This window comes from Crocodylus porosus, unplaced genomic scaffold (genome assembly GCF_001723895.1).
Source record: "Crocodylus porosus isolate Cpor-Errol unplaced genomic scaffold, CroPor_comp1, whole genome shotgun sequence".
In the NCBI taxonomy this organism is placed as follows: domain Eukaryota; kingdom Metazoa; phylum Chordata; order Crocodylia; family Crocodylidae; genus Crocodylus; species Crocodylus porosus.
The window spans coordinates 33533273-33555582 of record NW_017728915.1 but is presented as its reverse complement, the minus strand read 5'-3'; the positions used below and the strand labels follow the sequence as shown (position 1 = coordinate 33555582).

General features: G+C 42.5%; 1 protein-coding gene across 1 annotated transcript; it reads right to left on the bottom strand.

Moving 5' to 3' along the window:
* Positions 1-1336: 1336 nt before the first annotated feature.
* BCO1 (beta-carotene oxygenase 1) lies at positions 1337-21944 on the bottom strand. The gene is made up of 11 exons (XM_019535934.1): positions 21841-21944; positions 17842-17970; positions 14175-14304; positions 13359-13506; positions 12313-12460; positions 11598-11818; positions 10196-10453; positions 7746-7851; positions 6391-6485; positions 4379-4490; positions 1337-3268 (listed from the first exon to the last, which is right to left on the bottom strand). The coding sequence occupies exons 1-11, from the start codon at positions 21902-21904 to the stop codon at positions 3096-3098; spliced, it is 1584 nt and encodes a 527-aa protein (XP_019391479.1). The 5' UTR covers positions 21905-21944; the 3' UTR covers positions 1337-3095.
* Positions 21945-22310: the final 366 nt, after the last annotated feature.

Sequence of the window (22310 nt, the reverse complement as noted above, 5' to 3'; positions counted from 1 at the left end):
TGTGCCTTAAAAACCTCCAAGGATGTTTCCACCACTTCCCTAGGTAACCCATTCCAGTGCTTTACCACCCTCCTAGTGAGAACATTTTTCCTAATATCTAACCTAAATTTCCCTTGCTGCAACTTGAGATCATTTTTCCTTGTTCTGTCATCTGCCATCACTGAGAAGAGTCCAGCTCCAGCCTCCGTGAAACCACCCTTCAGGTAGTTAAAGGCTGATATCAAATCTGCTCTCAGTCTTCTTTTCTGCACACTAAGTATGCCCAATTCCCTCAGCCTCTCCTCAGAAGTCATGCGCCCCAACCCCTTCACCATTTTCATTGCCCTCTGCTGGACTCTCTCCAACTAGCCCACATCCTTTCTGTAATGGGGGACCCAAAACTGGACACAGTACTCTAGATGTGGCCTCATCAGTGCTGAATAGAAGGCAATAATCACTGCCCTCAAGTATTTACTACTCCCCCCAGTGTGGTGTCATCCGTGAACTTCCTGAGGGTGCACTCTATGCCATCTTCCAGCTCTATGCCATCTTCCAGGTTGTTAATGAAGATGCTGAACAAAACCAGCCCAAGGACTGACCTCCGGGGCACTGCACTTGATACTAGCTGCCAACTGGTAGCTAGAAAATGGTATTTGGAGGTTTCTTTTGGGACTTGATTTGTAGGTAAATATATATAGTCCAGGGTGGCAGCAAGGTTTAATTGATTTCTAAAGGCCAGGTCACATGGCTGCACAGTTCTTAGAGCCTTTAAGACAGACAGTTTCTAACAAAGGCCAACGGAGATACACATAGCCTGGGACATTTTGGGCATATTGTTCCATAACATGAGATATGGTAACATCAGCTCACAAGGCCCAAGAGAGTGGGGGCCTGAGGTTTCAGTTTTGGGGGAACAGATCAAATTAGGAGATCTGGAAAGCCCAAATTAGGATGTGTGCATGTGATGGGCTTGTGAAACAAAGGAATACACTGACAGGACAGAACATGGACAATATGACAACCACAGAAAGACCAAGCAGCAATAATCATGAATGGAGAGTCATCAGGAGGGGGAAAGAATACAAAAGAAGGGACTTTAGAACGGCAAAGGGTTCCCTAGAGGGGTCCCCAGAAAAGGTTCCCCGAGAGGAGAACTCGAGGCACCATGGACAGAGGGCATACCATCAGCCTGTCTCATACACCCCACTGCGGGGAGGGGGTAAACCTCAGCCTCCAACCTCCAGGATGCTCACATCTGACATCCAAGAGAGAACCTCAGAGTGAAGCTCGCAGCCTGGCTGGATGTTCCTTGACTTAGGTGACAGCCCTAGGATTGGTAGATATATAGAATTGCTTGTATTATTCTTTTTTTGTTAACACTGTGTATCAATAAAATTTGCCTATTATTGAATGGAAAGGTCATGGTTGGTCTGGGGGTTTGGGTTTGCCTGGAACAGGGTATCTGAGTCATAAATCCAGTGTGAACACTAACTAGACCTCGATGCATTGAGCCCGATGATCCAGCCATCTTACTATCCATCTTACAGTCATACATCTTAAAGAAAATAAGTCTCAAGTTTAGAAAAATTTCTGGGGCCCATTCACATAACAAACTAACCACACATGCCCATGCTCTGGGGCACCAATATTCTAAATCTTCCTTAAAGTTGCAGGTATGAATGATGCTGAATTTTAAGGGACATTAGCAAATGTCTATCCCTACCAAAACAGCAACCACAAACCAGACTCTGCATGTTCCTAAGCAGATCACAGTACAAACACCTAAATACAACAGTGACATAAAATATAGGTTTTCTTTAGTTCAGATAGGGCCTAAGTTAGGTTTGATACTCTAAAACATGTAACTTGTTAAACTTCAGCATCTGATCTCTGCTCGTATCATACCTATTCCCACCAGCATGCACACTGACACTATATGTAAAGAGCCCAACAACTATCTTTGAGACAATTAAAGGGAAAATACAGTTCAAAAGCTGGTAAAGTTAAAACTGAAAACCATTAAAATAGTTAAATATGATACAAAAACATGTTAGATTTGCAATAAGTTCACCTGGCTGCAGTCTTAATTGCAAAAAGGGAGAAAATACCCCCAACCTTTTAAATGTTACAAGATGATGAATAAAGTGAAATTCCCAGGGCTTTTGATTAGAAAGCTGCAGCAGCTCAGTTGCATGTTTCATTTTGATCACAAGGGACCTTCAATAAAGTGATGCCACAAATGATTCATGGCAAATAGACAAACGTCAGGATTTCTGACAGGGGAGACTTTGGACCATCCTACGCAGTCCTGAAGCAATCTGTGTGTGTTGCAAAACCCAAAAGTCACACTGTACACCAGTGGTACCCAATCTTTCAGCCCACAGGCCAGATGAGGAGTGCCAGGTCTGTCCATCAACCAGATCCAGTCTGTGGGCACAACCAAGACTCAATGCAGCTGCATGGGAACAGCCCAGCCAAGGCCTGTTCCTGGCTAGCTCTACTGAACCCCGACTGGGCTGTTCCCATGTGGCTACATCAGGCCCTGGCTTAATCCAACCACATGGAGACGGGGCCTGATCCCACCATGTGAGGTTGGCCTGACAAGGGCTGATCCATTCATGTGGGGCTTGGAAATCTGGCAGCAGGGGAGTGATGGCAGTGTTAATTGTCACCGCTCCCCCACTGCCAAATTTCCAGATTTGTGGGGAGACCTGTAGGCTGCATTACATGGCTCTTCAGGCCAGATCTGACCATTGGATGGGGGCTGAGCACCTCTGCTGTACAGCACTGTAAAGTACACTACCGCTGCTTGCTCAAACATTTGTTGTGTATGAGTTAGTTCGTATGATATATGGACAGAAACAGGACTCCCCACAAAACTGCACACAACTTCTGAGGTGGGGAGAGCAAGAGAAATATTTGTCCTATTTATATGTTGACTTCTAGCAGTTATTTGCCAGTTGTGCCCATCTCTATTATTTGTAGTGAAAAGTTACTTTATGGAAAAACTTGGTCATAATATAATGGTCCTTCCCACTTGACAAAAGAGGGATTTCCCGAGGTTCTGTACATGGGCTGTCTCATTTGGATGTCCAACTAATGAAATGACAGTGTTTTCAGTCTTCCTGGCTCTTCAAATCCTTCTCGGGTACAAACATCCCATGTAGGTCCAGATGCAGTGCTACATCTACTGTGGCCCGAGCCACCTCTGTGAAAGTTTTAGCATCCAAGATGAGCAGAAACGGTGCTTTCCTGGGATCTGATGTCACAATGGAGGATAAAATAATACCTAGGGAGCATGGAATTGAGAACAGGATAAAAGACACACTCATTAATGAATACCTCAGTTCTGTACTTGTTGCTGGGTGTGCATAGTGTGTGCTAAGGAATAAATTTATACCCAAATAGTGGCCTCGGTTAATTGTATCCTGGAGGAGAGCTCACATCACACCTAGCCACATTGCTAGAAATTTCAACAGGAAATCTTCTGATTTTAATGAGTTCTTGAGACCAAACTTCCCATTCACCTTTACTGGTGGTCAGTCCAGATCAGGACTGGCTAGAGATAACATGGGAGACTGTAATCCTACTGCATTCATTGGCAATGGTCTGTAGTTAATAAAGAGCATCAAGCTCCAAGACCACTCAACCAGATTTAAAAATCCCTCAGTGTGGGTTTCAGGGGACTACATGAAATGTCCAGAGGGTTTTATCTGATGATGTTTTCTTTTAAAAGAGTAGACAAAAGCTGAATTCGCCTATTGTTTCTTTGCTTTTTCGTACTGGGGTCAGAGATAATGAAACTATTAAAGTTCTGAGTTTTCATACAATCATAGAAAATTTGGGTTGGCAGGGACGTCAGGAGGTCACATCTAGTCCAACCCCCTTCTCAAAGCAGGACGATCCCCAACTACATCATCCAGCCAAGGCTTTGTCTAGCCAGGTCTTAAAAACCTCCAAGGATGGAGATCCACCACCTCTCTGGGTAACCGATTCCAGTGCTTTACTGCCCTCCTGGTGAGAATGTTTTTCCTAATATCCAACCTAAACATCCCTTGCTTCAACTTAAGACCATTGCTCCTTGTTCTGTCACCTGCCACCACTGAGAACAGTCCACCTCTTCGTAACCACCCTGCAGGCAGTTAAAGGCTGCCATCCTCAGTCTTCTCTTCTGCAGACTAACTAAGCCCAGTTCCCTCAGCCTTTCCTCTGGAGTCACGTGTCCCAGCCCCTAAATCATTTTTGTAACCCTCCACTAGACTCTTTTCAGCTTGTCCACATCCTTTCGGTAGTGGGGGTCCAAAACTGGACAGATCTTAATTGTCTTTGATCCTGACCATGAAGTGCTACATGTATTGATAGATGTGTTGCCCCCCATTTGTTGGAGCAGCATTCTTACCATCATCCTCTTCTTTCGCATGAGGATAAGGGACAAAGGTAGGTTCAGCTGGCCAGCAGTGCTCCTCCCTCCAGGTCAGGGATTTCTTTGTCAGTACATCCACTTTTACTATCTAAATTATAAAGACAAACACAATATTTCACCCTTCATTGTAGCCATTTACTTCAAAGTTATGTTACATATAACCCAGTAGCATTGGGAGCCAGTAGTTAGAGTCAAGGAGCAACATGGGATGCTTGCTGTGGCATACTAAAGCAGAAGTGTCTGAAAATTTTAGGCTCCAAAGTTATGTTTGCAGTTGCATAAACATGGAATTTTGTTTTTCCTTTAGGAGGAAACCATTACACTGAGAAGACAGCAAAGCAGGAATTGATACTGCTTCATTACTTTACAATAGCACCTTTCATTTGGGCACCTCAGAACTATGCATAAATATTCATTAAGCTTCATGAAAGCCATATGTATGGCATAAATACCACCCTCATTTTACAGAGGAGGAGCCTGAGGCACAAGAGGGTTGGAGTGACTTGCCCAAAGTCGGACAGGAAGTCTATAATAAAGTAAGGATAGAGCTCAACCTGACCAGCTTCTCATCCTGTGGTTTAGCCATTATTTCCTTTTTGGTGTGGTCTCAAGAACCTTAAGTAGGGCAGGCATAAAAAAATAGTAACAGTTCACTGTGATGGTTTAAGTAGTTATTAAACCAGTGGGACCAGGATTCCACCCATGTACTATATATGTCACAGTAAATACCTGATGTAGGCTCTTAGGGAGAAGCATGTGCCTGATCCACCCAACTCCCATAGAAAAGGTGGTGTCTTTTTCCTGGTTTTACATTCAGTTGAGTTACACTGTCTACAGCAGCACACATAAAGTCATATAATATTTCCCCTTCTTAACAAAAATCTGAAGGGAGTCTCACACAAAATGTAATGGTATTCAATTTAATTACAGTCCCTATTACCCTTGAGTTCTCGCATCTGAGCAAAGATGAGCCAGCACCCTAGGGACACTGCCTTGGGCCTATACACTGCACTACCAGTCCACTGTTGTTTCATGTCACAAACATCGATTGATTCATCTCTTGTGTAACAAATAAAATAAACCCTCTGACACAACAACCCCAGTTATGTCAAGAAGAATGACCTCTGTTAGGCATCACAAGAGTACAGATTTGGTTGAGCGAGTGTCACACATGCTGTGACAAATTTTATCGCATCATAAAGAAATCCAACTTTATTTTGTAATTTGTTGACATAATTTGTTCTGTTTGTTCACTGTATGTAATTGTCTGCTCAGATATTGCTTAATGAACAACAATTGAGAGTCAGCTTACCTATATCTCTCATTCTTAGTGAATGTAATTTTTCCATGTTAAAAACTATTTATGCTCTTGGGATTGTGTCTTTAGAAACTGGCATCAGGGGCATGTGCATACAAATGTGGTTTTTCCTCTCTTGCCAGCTGGTCCTCTAGCAGAAATTAAATAAAAACTTCCTGAAAAGTATCAGTGGGTCAGAATGGAGACTTTATTGTGATGAATATGATTTTTTTTACTTGGTGATAACAGCCCAGAGTCTCAGGCTGGTACCAAGCTGACATAGCTCTAGAACAGAGCCAAACTGATTAACACTAACTGAGAATGTGGCCTACGGGATCAATTTTTCCCCTCTAGGCGATGTAAGATTTATGCACGCTTTCAACTTTTCATTTCTGCTTTCAGATGTTGTAGTCTGTACATATGAGCAGTAAAGCACACTGGTTGCCACTTAGCAAACTTTAACTTGTTTAAGGAAAAAAAGTTTGTCTTTAGAAGAGTCACATTATAAAGCAGAACCACAATTCAGAGTATAGTAGACTCTGAAGACTGTAGAAAAGTTACGTGGATGCCAATTAAGGCACAATTTAGCTTGTGTAGGGTTGGTTCAGTGAAATAAAACACCATGAACTAGGTGTATACTATTTAATTTCATTTGTATTACACAGGTATAAAGCACACAAACACATTATACCTGTGTGGGAACGGGACTCCACTGAACTCCTGCAGCAAAGATGTATCTGTATTTTTTGCCATTATAGTCGTAATTGATGCGAGGCAGCTCTATTCCTGATGGAAAAATGGAACTTGTGTGTTGGTACAAAGAGAAAAGAATACAACTATACATCTAAGGCATATTAAAATAAGGGTCAGACATATAAAAGAACTCTTCAAACAGAAAACACATGTCCTCTCCAATATATATGTACCTTGCCAGTGTCTAAGGTAGCTCTTGCATATCAAGATATATGGATACATTCTGAAAAACTGAACAGGGATATAAATATAGTGCAGCTAGGGTTGGTTGTGAGTTAATAAACCACTAACATTTCATTCATGGTTAGTAACAGCCTCATAGACCCCAGTGTATTTATATTACTGCTGTTCAGTTACTTTTCTCATGTCTGCAAATACTGGGCTGGGATGGTGCAGGTGCTAAGGGACATTGGTGACAGCCCAGAGATCTCAAATTTGAGGCCATAGCAAAAGTGCTTATGGCATGGCCTGTCCGATTCCAATGAATCTGTGAACTCCGTTAAATACCTTGTCACAAGGACACAAAAAAGGAAAGGAAGTATATAAATACCTAGTATGTTTGTTTAGCTGTCAAAAGATAATTGGAGGGTCTCCCTCGCCACAAAGTAAACAGATAAATATATACCTTGTGTGCTATTCTTGTTACCTCTTAAAGGAAAATAGCTGGAGAAGTAAAAAACATTTGCACTTCAACAAAACCATCTGCATAAAAGCATTACATAAAAAGCTATTTTTTTATAGAATAATTTGCTAAATCATTTTCACATAGAGTTGATGCAGGGAGTATTCTTTTAGATTGCATCACTGCAAAGTCTGAATCAGGACTTAAACTCCTTCTAGACTGTTCAAAATTTTGGGTTGTAACAGATGTTATTGGAAACTCAATTCTCCCAAATGTACATTCAGAGCCTGGACCTGAAAGTAGGAAGCTTCCACTTCCTTTTTGGAAGGAAGAGCTCTCAGCACCTTACATAATTAAGCCCTAGATCTCAGATCTGACCCGTGATCTTGACCTCATAATATGCTCTTAGTACAGCTGATCCTTGAATAGGCACTTCCCATTAGTCTTACATTTGTTATTCATATAGAAGCAATCAGGTCCCAGAGTCAAAGCCCCAGACCCACACAGATACTCATTTCAGGATCAGGGACTTAATTTTGAGGATGGGGGGGAGGGAATCTCTTGGTTTGGGGTTTTTTTAGAAAGAATACTAAGACTTAATAAAGATACTTGTACCCTAACAAACCTAAGTTTAAGAAAAGACACTTCAGGATTTCTAAGGAACAACTCACCTTCATATATTGTTTCAGGTGGACAGTAGATGCTACCATCACTTTCTTTCAGGGCTGTTGCAGTAGTTGATGGAAGTCTGACTAAATTAGAACCTATTTCTGCATCCTGAGAGAGAGAGAGAGAGATGCTAAAAAACTCAAGATACTTGAAAAGGTGGATTGGATTTCTAATTTAGGACTTTCATCAGTCATTATTTTATTATATATAAGTAGGCATTTTGCATAAAATGGGTGATACAACTTCAAGAGCTTGTTTCTTACACATGCTTATTTTGCAATATTATACATGAAATGTTTCCATCTAAAAACCTTTAATTTTCTGGTGTTCTAATAAACTGGTGATTCTAAACCAAGTTGAGTCAAATTTGACAAAAGTGCCCAGGTGGCATTTTGTTACAGAAGTGGTATAAATTATTATTCATGATTTAGCATTTATGGGTGGGATTCTCAGAGTAGGTAAAAGGGAGTTAAATGCCCAACTGCTCCTGACTTTGTGACAGTTGGGGGAGCATCTTCTTCAAAATACCCTAGAATAAAAATGGATTTTCATTTTTAATTTGTGCATATTCAGCCCATGTGCTGTGCTAAGCAGGAATTGTTTTAAATAGGCACCATATGCAACCAAATATGCTACCTGGCATTCAAAAAAGATTGAGGCACATTAATATTTATTTTTAAACAAGCCACCAAGTGTTTACATGAGTATGTCATTAACATTTTTCAGTGTAGTATTTCAGTACAATGCTGCTGAATTCTATTTAATTGCAGGGAAGGCATGACAGGTTGGTCCTTAGCAATCCTCTTGTGTTGCTATAGAACTGGCACCAATAAAAATCAAATTCTTAGGATGCAGCAAGACATTCAGTATCAGCCACTGTACGCTGCATCAGGTTGAAGCTTGCCTGAAAGGTCACTAGGTAGAATGGGTTCTTTTCCTGAAAAGCAATGCTGTGAATCAGTTAAGCTATTTCAGAGATACGGGAAGATAAGACCCTTCCTCTTCTTCCTCTCTTTGGCAATTCTCTCACTGTATTCATATCTTATTGTCATAAAATCACTATTGAAAAATACTTTGGGAAAGGAAGTGAAGGACAAGTTTTGCCCAGGGCTCCATTCCCATGGATCAGAACTTATGTGCAGAATTCTCTGCTTGGATACATCAGTTTATGTGGGATGAACACATGACATTGTGTTCAGAAAAAAAACTATTATGCCGATCAGCCCCTTTTCCCCTAAGGAGAGATCCTGAAGCCTGACCCCGGAAACTGTTAGGTACAAGGACAGATTTAGATGCCTAAAATTGGATGCAGGTGTCTAAAATTTCAAAACTGTGATCCTGACCTCCCTAGGTAGTTTTCTGTTTGGCTAAGAAAGTTCCCTGTATCCCTGCAGCTCTGTCTCCTGGTCATTCCCAAAAGGGCTTCAGTCTGAGCTGACAGACACTTAGCAGTTGTTAGGAAATGCATCAACCCTCTATTTCTGTTTTTCATTCAATGAGCACGCAATACAAACTGCATAAGCAATCAAGGGAGCAAGAAATGGAATCCAAGATTCTCCCTTCCTAGCTGTGTACAGGCGCCCTGTTGCTCCTGACTCTGTGAACCAGCTTCAAAAAGGGACTGAAAAGTGCCCCCAGCCCAGCCTAGCCTATAGTTTGGGAATTAGGGAAGATATGAAATTAAATCCCCACAGAGTGAGTGCGGGATAGAATGTGGGTCTTGTATCCTGGCCGAGTGCTCTGACCATCCGATCATGATATGAAAGATGAGGACACCACTAGCATTGCCTTCTTTTTCATTCCTGATTTAAAGAAAAAGGAGCCTGGCTCACATCTTCCAAAGAATTCTTGTAGAGATTACCCTTGGGGTGGATTCTGGACTATGGGCCCTGAAAAGAAGATGTTGTCTGCAGCCCCAACTCAGGGGCTCAAGGTCTGGAGACAGAAGGATGATTTCAATAACACCTTTAAGCTAAACAATTCCTACTGGCCAGCTCTAGGCAACTCTCCATTTGGAGCATGTGCTCTATGAATTGCCATCTATGGTGTGTAACTTTCCCCATACATTGTACAGGGAGCCTACATGCCTAACTTTGGGCTTTGGGTCCTACTTCAGAATCAGGCAGCTAAAAGTAGAGCATTGGGGCACTTGATTTCAAGGTAAGTCCTTCAGCTCCAGCCTTATTTGTGAGTGTGTGTGCATATATATGTATGTGCATATGCCTTCTATGCCTTATCTGCTCACTGTCTGTATAAATGTAGTGGGGGAAATGGAATCACACACACACATTTTCCTCCAATACACATGCAAAAAAAAGTGTGCGTATAATTGAAAAAACAACATGAGGAATTTGTAGGAGGACTGGCAACCTCTGCTTCACTGGTTTTTCTCTTACTCATTTATTCAAAGTTATTGCTTAAAGAAAATAGATTAAAAAGCAAGTCATGTTACCTCGCCCCATTGCAGAGGAACCACAAATCGCTTGCAGGCTGGTAGGGAAAAGTGTTTGGTGTTTTCTTTAAACTCTGCATTCAGGTATTTTAAATAGAACATTTCATACAGGCTGCTATCTGCATAGCATATGACATCAAAAATGACCTGGCCGTCCTCCTCGTAGGCGTTCACGTGGTGAAAAAGGACCATGGCATCAGTATAAAACGTGGCGGAGATATCTTTTTTGGTCTTTTTGTCTATGAAGTGAAACCAGGTCTGAAAAACGGCCAACATGTGGGTCAGTAAGCAGGAAGTGGTTATTTATTAAATTGGTGAAACATTGCAGAGATGATTCCACCTAGATTATAGTTCATTTGCTTTAAAAAAATGGTATGTGCAAGCCTCAGGATGTGCCACAAAATAATAAGAAATACAGAACTGCCTCGTATCCATTCCTGCTCAAACACACCAACCCCCCAAGTATGATGGTGAAGCCACTCCAGGAGCGCCCTCTGGTGGCTTAAAATGGGCATCCTGAGAGCAGCTTCATGGCCGCATTGCCTGGTTTGGTTTGGTGGGTAGAAGCAGGAGCGGCGTGCTCCAGAGCAGTCACCCCTGAGCAGTGCCAGGGACACTGTTGGAGACATGGCACGCATGCAGACTGGGGGAGGGGATGAAGACAGCTTTCAATCACTTTCTGCACTCTCCTGACTAGGCTGCCCTGGGGACTTTAGACAGTCCTATCACAGCAGCCTGTCCCTACCTGCTTCCAAGCCCAGAACCTTTGCAGTGTTACATGCTGCAGTCCCACCATCGACCTGCCCCTCCAGATGCTTTCCTGAACTGGAAAAGCTCCCTTTTGGCTGGTTCCAGGCCTTGTCTACCTGCTACATTTACTATCGCTGGGTAGAGAAGCTGCATCCGCCTGGCACTTTGGGTAAGCTAATTAGCAGTGCTGAGTGACAGGGTTCATGAGCTTGCATTGAGCTACTTTGCCTGCCTATGCTCCTGCACAAGTGTAGCCACACTGTCACTGAGGGCTATTTACTATCCAGACCCAGCGGAACAGCCTGGTTCTTTTACCTAATGTGCAATAAAAAGTAAAAGCAGCTATGAGGCTCTCAAAGCATCGTGGTCCATGATGATGGTACCTTGTGATCTGGACCCTTCAAAGAAGCAGAGTTTCTTTGCTGGTGTGGGGTCTTTGTCAAATACTGTTAGATTCAGCACCAAAGGTTTATTTATGGCATTTCTAGTTGCATGAGGGGGCAACATCTGCATGGAGGGTGGAATTAGGAGAGAATAAAGTTGTCCGCTGGGAAGCTGTTTAGCTTATTATACTGCAGAGAAGAATGAGGAGGGAGTGAGAGTAATTATTGCCATGGCTTCCCCCACTGCTCATATCTTAGCAGAAAAGTACCTTCTCATCCTTATGGAAGGAAAGGCAGGAAGCCCAGTTGACACCTCTGAAGTAGGCTGTTGCCAGCTTGGGAATATCCAATTTGAATGGCTGCTCTATGAAGACAATGTAATTTTCGGTGACTCCAAAGCTGTGATAGTAGGTTGGGTGAAGGAGAGAACGGGAAGGAACTGAGCACATCACCTCCAGGTGCTTCAGACAAGATTTCTTCTTTTCTTCCTCTAAACACAAATTTAAAAAGAAAGACAAGACTTTAATCAAGCCCAAGTGAATGTCAAATTCTCACCATTGGCTATATGTGATTATATTCCCCCATATGGGGCAGAATACAGCAAGTTGCCACTCAGAGAGTTCTCTGTGCATCTTTCCATCAGGGCATTGTTTGCTTCCACCTTCAGGCTTGGCAGGGAATTCGGCATCCGTGAAGACTGCAAAGTTCAGTCCATCCACCAGATACAGTGATTGAAATGAAACTGCTCCACTCTGAATAGCCAGTCTGGCTTCATAATGAACTTGGGTCTGATCAGTTCTTTTCAAATGGAATTTTTATGCAGTTATTTACCACTTGTCACCTTAACAGTGACGAGTGAGAGGTAACTACACAAATTAACAATATGTACACAAAAATAGTGATTTTTCTAGGGCATCTGTGGCACATGACTTCCCCTTTTCCCATCAGCAGGGGGGAAAAACACTAGCAAAAGCCATTTCTTACCTGGCACTGAGGAAGGAATCTTAAATACAACATATTTTGTCTTCCCTTTGCCAACTATGGATGTTCCCATGTTGAGAACATTTCCAGCACTGTCGTAATGGGGATGAGCGGTTGCCAGATTGACAGCTACATACTTAGTGTAATCAACCTACAAAACCACAGAACAGCAGGTAGCAGAGATGAAGAAGGAGAACATGAAAAGAGTGATCTTAGCCAAAATCACAGAAACCATGCCTCTGTTTGGCTCTAGTAGGCTCTCTTGGCAGGGAAGCCCAGGATTAATGTCCTAACTTTAAATTCAAACACTGAAATCACTGGGATTTAATAGGCATGTTAATGTTTAACTGATTCTGGACCAGAACAGACCAACGAAGCTGAAATATGAGTCTTGGTCCTAATGGCCATCTTGTCACACTGGAAGATTCATGTAATAATTAAAGGAACTTGTGCTATTGACCATCCCATACTGAAACAACTGCACTCAGTTGGGTCATCAGTCCAGGAAATTTCACGAAAGATTAGGTTTCAAACCTATTTAGGAGTTGGAAAAGAAGGAATTAAAAGCAGTGTTCTACATAGCTTAGAAAACATCTAAGAAATTAGAACTCATCTAGCATAAGGTATTTCAGTCTACAACACGTGAGGAAGTAGTGTTACAATTGAACCACTTGACCCTAAGTCAGCAACTTCAGCTGTGTTCATTTAGCAAGGGCAGGATTTCTTGTATACTTCTGTGCTAAAGGTTTTCTTTTGGGGAGATGAAGGCAGCTCCCATCAGCAAGCAGGTTTTGTAGGTTGCCTTGCCGAAGTGTCTGGATCTCTCTCTGCACCCTACAGGGAGCCTAGCCACCCTGAGGACTAGGTTCCTAGGAATTAATAGCTATAGTGCCAACTTGGAGATCCCCAAATCCTCCTTGGTTCTCACCCTTCAACATTCCTGATTCCAATTATGTCATATTTGGCCTCCTGGAAAGCCCAGCTGGAAAGATCAGCCTGAAACTGTATTTGTTAGCAGAGAAACTGGACGGATACGTTTTTAGTTTTACCTTCTCTAGTGTCTCCAGTGTCTGAGGATTAATTTTTCTAATGAAGTTAGTTTCACTTGTAGCATAAAATTCATCGCCAGTTTTCATAATATTGATCAGGCAGTTGTCTGTGAACTCAGGAATGATGTGGGACAAATAGGAGAATGCTCTGTGGAGGAGATGTAATATAAACACATGAGGCTCTGTGAAGAGCAGGTATTTAAATCATTTAACATATTGGCTTCAATGGGACTGAAGTTACCATGGATCTGCTTGTTACTTTAAAGCAGGATATGACCAGTATGTTGTACAACTAGTGGAAGGAAGTGGGTTTATGTCTTAACCAGCACTCCCTCTACTGGCTGATGGGACAGCAAAACAGCACAGTATTTTCAAATTGCTCTTAATTGATCCAGAAATGGACACACACAGTTGCTGCTTTTGTATGCAAAAGCATGTATTTAATTACAGGACCAGTCCTGCTGCCACTGAAGTCAGTGGAGAACATACATAGTAACAAGTCCTGTCTCAAGCATGCATACTTCTGCATGCAATCACACACCACATTTTGAAAGGCAATCCAATATTGTTAACTTTTACAGCATTTTCCGTAAGGAAGTGATGGATGAATTGTCCCTCTGACATGACTACTGGTTAATTTTCCTTTTATTAAAAAAAAACCCCAACACCTGAATTTAAATCCTGACATTGTGAGGGATAGGACAATTTTAATCTTGCAAAATAAATCTCAAAGTTGGTATGTATGTGCAGAGTGAAGAGAAAAACTTCTATGTTAGAAATAGGATGGATACATTCATTGGGAAAAACATTGCTTACTTGGCAAATATGTTCTTGCATGGATCAGGGTAAGCCATAGTTCCAAACTCTGATACCACAATCCTGTTGGCTTCTATATTGCTGTTGTATGTGTCACTGCGCAGGTACTTACTCCTATAGTAAACTTCACCTGCAAGGAACAAATACAGTATTTTGACACCTTTCATAATTTTCTATGGAAAATAATTATCTGTGTATTAAAATAGACTGACTCTCAGATAAAAGAAGTTGCAAGAGAATCTCATCCAGCTGACTTCTGACTAAGCAGAGGTTCTCAATGCATTTTGCTGGGCTACCAATTCCTAATTTTCAGGAAAACTTGCAAAGGAACACAGGGTTGTATTCACATTGTTCATACTTATGGGCTGCCAAAGGTGACAGACCCACATTTTGACTAAAAATATTGAAAAGTATTTGCAAACCAAGGAAAAAGTTGTGTGGGGGGCATTGGGAAGAGGATTTTAAACAAACAGTGCCAACAGACCAACCCTTAACAACACACCTGCATTCACATTTCTGCATGTAATATATAAGACGAAAGGGAAGAATTAAGGGTCAGTTTCTATGGTTGGTTATGATAAATAGAGAAATTAAACTTAACTTTATGGAAAAGAAAATAACTTTGGCTTTTTCTTTAAAAAAATCCATGTTGTTTCATAGTTTCTAGGGTCGGAAGGGACCTGAGCAGATCATCTAGTCCGACCCCCTCCCATGGCAGGAAAGAGTACTGGGGTCAAACGACCCCAGCAAGGTGTTCATTGTTGTTTTGATCATTGTAAAGAACATTTCATTGAACTCTCACACACCAATTATTTTTGACGGCTGCCTGCCAGCTAGAAAGGATGGAGTCCTGGTAGGCCACTAAATCCATCTCTAAGCCAGTCTAAGCATTTGTTCCTAAAGTCACCCTCTCCATGACTGGCAGATACACCATTCAGATAGATATGGTGATGTAAAGCTGCACCTTGCCATCTCAACAGTACACTGGATGAACATGGATGCCTCACAGCACCTCTCTAAAATCAGAGCAGATTACTAAGTTCACTTTATAGAAAGGAAACTATCAGAGGTGAAAGGACTTTCCCATGATCACACAAGAAGTCAGTAGCAGAGACAGGGAAATGTCTGATCAGCAGCCCATGCTACCTGCTGCGGCACAACATGTGGGTATGTCACAATGCAGTACTGTGTGTAGAGACACCTGAATTAGCTCTGAACAAGCCAGCTCAGGTATGGGAAGCAGTAGAGCTATATCAGTGCTGTGTCCACCCAGCTTGATTACACAGCTAGATTGCATTGCCCATAACCTATATGCCTTCTGTCATAAGCAGGTGAGTGGGGAGAAATCTTTCCTGACCCATTTGTGTCAGCTTGTGAAAATTAGCATCCTTCTATGCCTGAAGGACTTAGTGGATAAACTACTTTATGCATATGCACCTAGACAGTTAAAAGACAGAGCCCCGTTTGTGGAAGCAGTACAATACCCTGGTAGTTTCAATGTGTGGCCATTTCTTTATATGGCAATGTTTTTAAGAGGCATAGAAATGGGCGGGCAAGAGACCCGTGTCTGGAATCTCTCACAAAATTTGCCCTGGCGCAGCAAGGGAAACTGAAAGATAAACAGGTAAAAAAAAATCTCTTATAGACGTGACATAGTGGAAAAGATCCCACAGTGTGATAAAGCAGACGGACACACCAGTAATGTTCAATCTCCCTATTTTATGGAAAACTGTGGAATAAAAGGGAAATGCATGGAGGGAGGCAATCTCTCTTGACAGTATCCCATCAGAGCCACATCTGGCTCATGTGATGTAAATGTGGCAAGCTGGACTTGGCTGCTCATCTAAAGGTTGTTTTTAAGTGCACTAAGTATACATAAGCAAGACCTGATTTGCATATTAAATAGCACAGTGGCCTAGTTTCACTCTTGTCTTCTGTCATAACAAGATTCAAGTTCCCAAAAGGAAGCCTAACACCTCAGTGAAACCAGGCTGTTTCCCATTGCTGGAAAAAGCCTCATTTTACTAGTGCATTACGACCTAATTTGGTTGGGAATTATGGGGTGCTGCAGCTGTTGATTGAAGAGTACCAGTGAAGTCTGCATAAGTCCCAGATGCACAGTACACACAGAAGCTAGTCCATTTTTTCCAGGGAGCTATAAAGCAGAAATGCAGCTCTTTGCTTTTATATCTCTTCCAAATCACTGTAGTGGGACCCATCAACCAGAAATCCTACCCTAGAGTGAAATCCTGATCCCAAAGTCAAGAGGAATTTTACTTTAGCCTTCAGAGCAGCCAGGATTTCATCCATGATGTAAATATTCTCTATTACGCTGTTGCAGATGTAGTAACACCGGCTTAATCCTATGGAAGAGCCTCAGAAGCCTCAACTCCCATTGAAATCTGTCTCAAGAAGGGCTGGAAGATCTGGCCCTTTAATGTATGACAATATCCTTGATGGAAACAAATGGTGGACTGAATTGTAGCAATATTACGATCAGTACCTACCAAGCTAGGCTTTCCAGTGAATCAAGGCCCGTATGTATCACCCACCACCACAACACTGACCCAAAGCCAGGATAGCTGGTCTAGAAAAACTACTCCAGGGTACAGGAATCATCCCATGCCCTTGCAGCAGCTCCTATACCAAATACTGTCCCTGCAGAGAAAGGTTGTAGCTGGAGGAAAGGGACATAACTGGGCATTTGTGATACCCAGCAACCTCTAACTTTTCTAAAAGCACAATGGAGCCACAGATAGCTGGTGCAACAGACTGATGATTCCCCTCTATTTAACACTGGTGAGGCTGCATCTGTTTAGTTTTGCACTCCCCCCCCCACACACACACACAGAAAGGATGTGGACAAATTGGAGAGAGTTCAGTGGAGGGCAACGAAAATAGTTTGGGGGCTGGGGACATGACTTACGAGGAAAGATTGAGGAAACTGGGCTTATTTAGTCTGGAGAAGAGAAGATTGAGGGGGATTTAATAGCAACCTTCAGTTACCTGAAGGAGGGTTACAAAGAGGATGGAGCTAGACCGTTCTCAGTGGGGGCAGATGCCAGAACAAGGAGCAATGGGCTCAAGTTGCAGCAAGGGAAGTTTAGGTTAGATATTAGAAAGAATTTTTCTCACTAGGAGGGCAGTGAAACACTGGAGCAGGTTACCCAGAGAGGTGGTGAAAGCTCCATCCTTGGAGGTTTTTAAAGCCCAGCTAGACAAAGTCTTGTCTGGGATGATGTAGCTGGGGCTGGTCCTGCTTTGAGCAGAGGGTTGGACTAGATGTGACCTTCTGAGGTCCTTCCCACCCTCATCTTTTATAATTCTATGATTCTGTTCTTGAGGGGTATAACTCTTCCACCCCAGAAAGAAGGGAAGTTGCACTGGAATTGGCAAAACCATCCATTCTCTTGGCTGCTATGCCTAAAGCTGCCACTACCCTGCCCTTTCATAGGCTGTTCACTAACCAAACTGAGACTTGTGAGCCTGATTTTCACAGGAACACAAAACCAGGCAAATGTTTTATGGGACCCATTTCCAAGCCTTAAATTATTCAATATTCAGTTATTATAAACCCTGTCAAACCACGATTAGAAAGAAACATTATGGATCTTTTAAGGAGATCAAATGTGGGTTGAACTGTTTCTGATATTATCCAGAAGCATACCATTTTTAAATGTAAAACTATGTATGAGAGCCAAACCATCAAACCAGTGGTTATAGCGAGTTTCTCCCACTGTATGCATGCCTGGACCATTGCGAAGAAGAATCCCCTGCAGCCAGTTTGGTATCTCCCCTGTAAATAGAGAGGACATGCATTAGGACATAGTTTATTTCAGCTTTCCATAATTGAAGGACAAGTTTTCCAGAAATACAGGCCACTTTTAGACCACCAGATACACTAATGAGTATGGGAAAGGATTTGGACAATTTGTATAATACCCTGGCGTATAATGCCCACTCAAAAATGTGGTCTCAAGTATATGCTACACTGAAACATGAACTTCCCTAAATACAATTTAATAAATTATCAGCAAGTGACTGGGGGTGATGGTTAGGGGGAGTAAAGAGAGGACAGGGGACAATATTTTCTTTCTGTACCCTCATTTTAAAATGTATGATCAACTAATACCAGGAAAATCTAGGACTTACCAGAAATTTATAGATTAAATGGTGTGCAGCAGCCTTCAAGATGAAATCCAGTATCTATTCCAGTAATTAATAAGTATACTGTAATGCAGTGTCACGATGGCAGTGCTTTATGACACGAATAATGCCAGTATTTTTAGTATAAATAGGAATATTGTACGATCACGTACATAAATGTTGCCAAGGATGGAGTGCAAGCTACAAGAACTGGTAGAGTATGAGTCACACAGAAAACCAGAAAGCGAATATTTTACACAGAAAACAACAGTGACATTAAGAGAGCATCATTAATGTTGCAAAGGAAAGCAAGCAGCAGCTAGGCAGTTTAGGTTAGGAAAGCAGGCACAGATATGTGAGGCCATGGACATACAGATATTGAGAGCACAAGAGAGAGGGTACCTCTGCTTCATCTCCGGTTCGCAGACCTGGCCCCATACAGCCCGCAGCACCCAAGAGGTGCAATTGCAGGGAAAGCCCTGCTCAGACCTGGGCAGTAGTATATACAGCACAGTGAAATTCAGCTGCTTAAATCTAAGATATGTCTACTGAGCATTATGTAGACAGCAATTTTTCAAAAATGTATGTGTTGGCCCAATTCAGGCAGATTTGATAGGGACCCCGTGCCCAACACAAAGACCATCCCTCTGCCAGATCCAAAGCCCCTCCTCCAAAACATGTGGACAATGAAAGTGTTCAACAAGTCACCAAAACGTAACACTGCCAAACAACATTTTCTCTTCACTTGATTCTCAAAAGCAGCTGAAATGTTTTCAATGAAATTGAAATAGTCAGTCAAGAGGCAGACAGCAGGCATAGAAAAATCCAGCCCAAATGCTTCAAGTTCATCAAAATGATTAGCTTCTGAAATACTGGAAAGTATTGGGCAATTTTAATAATAGGTAATGCTACCAGCCCTGCCCATAATATATTCTGACCAAGATTACTTGACTAACATTGCATGCACAGATGAATACACACCCTCATATGGCCCTGGGTTTAAATTCCTTGGGGGTAGCAGATGGAGGGAAATACTATAATACAAACAACAGATGCATATTTGATTGTTCTTATCAGAGTTCTAAAATATTCTGTTTTCTGAGAGACCGTGTAACAGGCTGATTCTTTTGAGCTGGTGTGTGTTCAGTACAGGATTACAATGAGAAGAAAAGAGAAATAGGTAAGAGAGGGCAAGAAGACACACACTTTAGCCAAACACCATTTTTTCCCAGGAAGAAGTACATTGTGTTAGTGCAGTCTGTCCAAGACATAGAGCAAAGGATTGATGAAAAAAATGTATCAGGTTAAGGCATTTAGTGGGGTTGCAGGAGCAGAAAGCTGCTTTCATTCTTTATTAAGTGCGACTGAACTGGAAAACTCTGTTGCAGTCTGTATACAATACGGGTGAGTAGGCACACACAGTGAAACCACATACTTCCAATCTTGACCTTGTAAGCATTGTGTTTATGCTCTACAGCTAATAAGGCATGTTATTGAAAGTGTTCAAATCCTGAAAACATTAAGCACCAAACCTAGGATGATCCAGTTGGCGATGGTCCTGCTCTGACCATGGGGATGGACAAAATGACCTCCTGAGGTCCCTTCCAACCCTCATTTTCTGTGATTTGATCCTTGTCTTATTCAAATGCAAAGCTCTGGGGCAATTGACAGGATTTCTTTTTGCCCTGAGTCAGGAAAGATTTGGTCTTCCAGGCCTGGAATTACCCAGATGGTGAAGAATACTGTGGAAGATACATGGGGAAAGGACAAAGAAAAGATAATCGAGGCAGGAATGCAAAGGCAAATGCACACGAGGAATGTAAGTACTCAAGAAATGATATATTGCGAGAGAGCCAGCCTGTTGGAGTTAGAGACATAATTGTAGCTCAGCAGTATCTTTAGTATAAACAAGCTGAACTAGTTTAATATAAATAGCTTATGGAGTGAGAGTGTTTACCTAATACTCATGTTTGAATAGTAGAACAGCAAGTTGTGCTGTCTCCCAAGACAGCTTTTGGGTGGCAGCAATGCCTATGATCCATAGTGCTCTCTCCAAACGCACTTAAGACATTGGAAAGTCAATCTGTAACCTTGGCTCACAGGCCACGGCCCAACTACCCCTCATGACTGCCACAGCACTGGAAGCTGGGCTGTCTGGACCCAACAAAAGAAGCCAGTTGGTCACACACTTCTAACCAGCCTGTCATTCAAGCATGTTCTGCTTCTGAAGAAGAAAGCCTTGTCTAACTCTGTCCCAGCTCCACAATTGGCCTGAAAGAAGAGATCACCCTAAGAAATCCTTGCTTCATATAATTTCTGGACCACCATGTTACCCTACCTACTCCAAAACACAATGGGTGGGTGTGGGGTTTGTGGGGGTGGGGGTTGTGGGGTCCCTCACCACATGCCCCCCATGGCGCACAGCCCCTGCTGCTGGCAGGAGCAGGAGCAGGAGCAGGAGCAGGAGCAGGCAGTGGGCCCTTGGGGTGCTCGTGGCTGTGGCAGGCAGTGCAACCCGGCTGTGTGTGGCTCTGGCTGAGTCCCAAGAGCTGCACATGGCGGTATGGAGCCAACCTGACTCAGCCCACTGGCGTATGCTTTCAAGCCAGACCAGGCTGGCTCTGTGCCAGCACGTGGGGCTCGCAGCACGGGCCAGTAATAATTGTTTTTTGGAGGGGCCTTGTGGGCCAGATAGAATGGCCTGGTGGGCTGTACCTGGTTTGTGGGCCGTATTTTGCCTGCCCCTGCTCCACCCCAAAGAACAAAAGCCAAAACCAGAGGGCATTCTACACCCATTTGGGCTCTTCCAGAGGTTCTTTTTTGACCACAACTACTTATTACTAAATTAAATGACAAAGTCAAAAAAACCCAAACAAACCCACACCTCACCATACTCCTCACCCATTTGCACTGCAAACACTCCCCTGTGCAAGGTAAAACATGTCAAGGCAAACATATTGACTGCATACACAATAGTGGCTCAAAGGACATCACAAAAGGTGCACTCATGACCTGACCTAAAAAAAAAAGGCATTTTCTATGAAATCACTAACTTTCACTTTTGTCTGGGTTGCTTTGCCCTCTTTATAACAGAACAACTTGAAACCAGACATGTCCATCTTTCTCTTTGCATTTAAGGACAGCGTCACAAAAGTTGCTTTTTCCACTTCCAGGAAATGTTGTATCAGCGGCACAGCTGAGAAAGTAAACAGAGAGGCTAAAGAGGGCTTGCAGCAGAGAAATAAAAGCACAGAATAAAATCACTGAACTCAGTCCCTTGGCCACATCCGTCAGCACAAGTTTCTGTGAATCCTTTTCAAACTGGCTTTCAAGAAAAGTCCTCATGGAAACATCCATAAGACAAAAATAAAAGCTGATCTGAATCATCTAGGCAAATATTCACTGTTCTCTCTCAAGCTACCAGCTTCCCTTCTTAGTGCGACCATGGCAGGAGGAAGCAAGTGTTATAACTGAACACAAAACCACCCGCCCCTTTTGGAACGGCTTTTCTTCTGCTTACCTTTCACCTCTGCTTTAATGGGCTCTGGGTGCTCTTCTATATTTCTACCAAATATCACTTCCATGTCTGCTGTAATTAAAACAGACAGTGCCCTCTGCAGAGCTGATGTGTCTATTGTGATCCCCTCTCTGTCTGGACCAGCAACAGCTTTTTCCTGTTATATTCAGGAGCACAGGTCAAAATGCAACTGCAGCCAGCTTCTGGTGGCTCATAGATTGTCACTTTAGCTGATCTTTAATCCTTATCATACATACTTTAGTCCTGTGATTCTTAACTCTTTCTTGGCTTGAAGGAAGATAAAATATACATCCATTTTCCTTTGTATTCATACTACAGCAAAATCAACCCGTGAGAGGGCTATTGCTTCATCCCACCTTCAGGAATTCAGAGGCACTTTGGGTATCAGCTAGTTGGTCCTCACCTAGAACAAAAACATCTCGACCTGCCACTGGGATCCTGGTTTTTGGAAG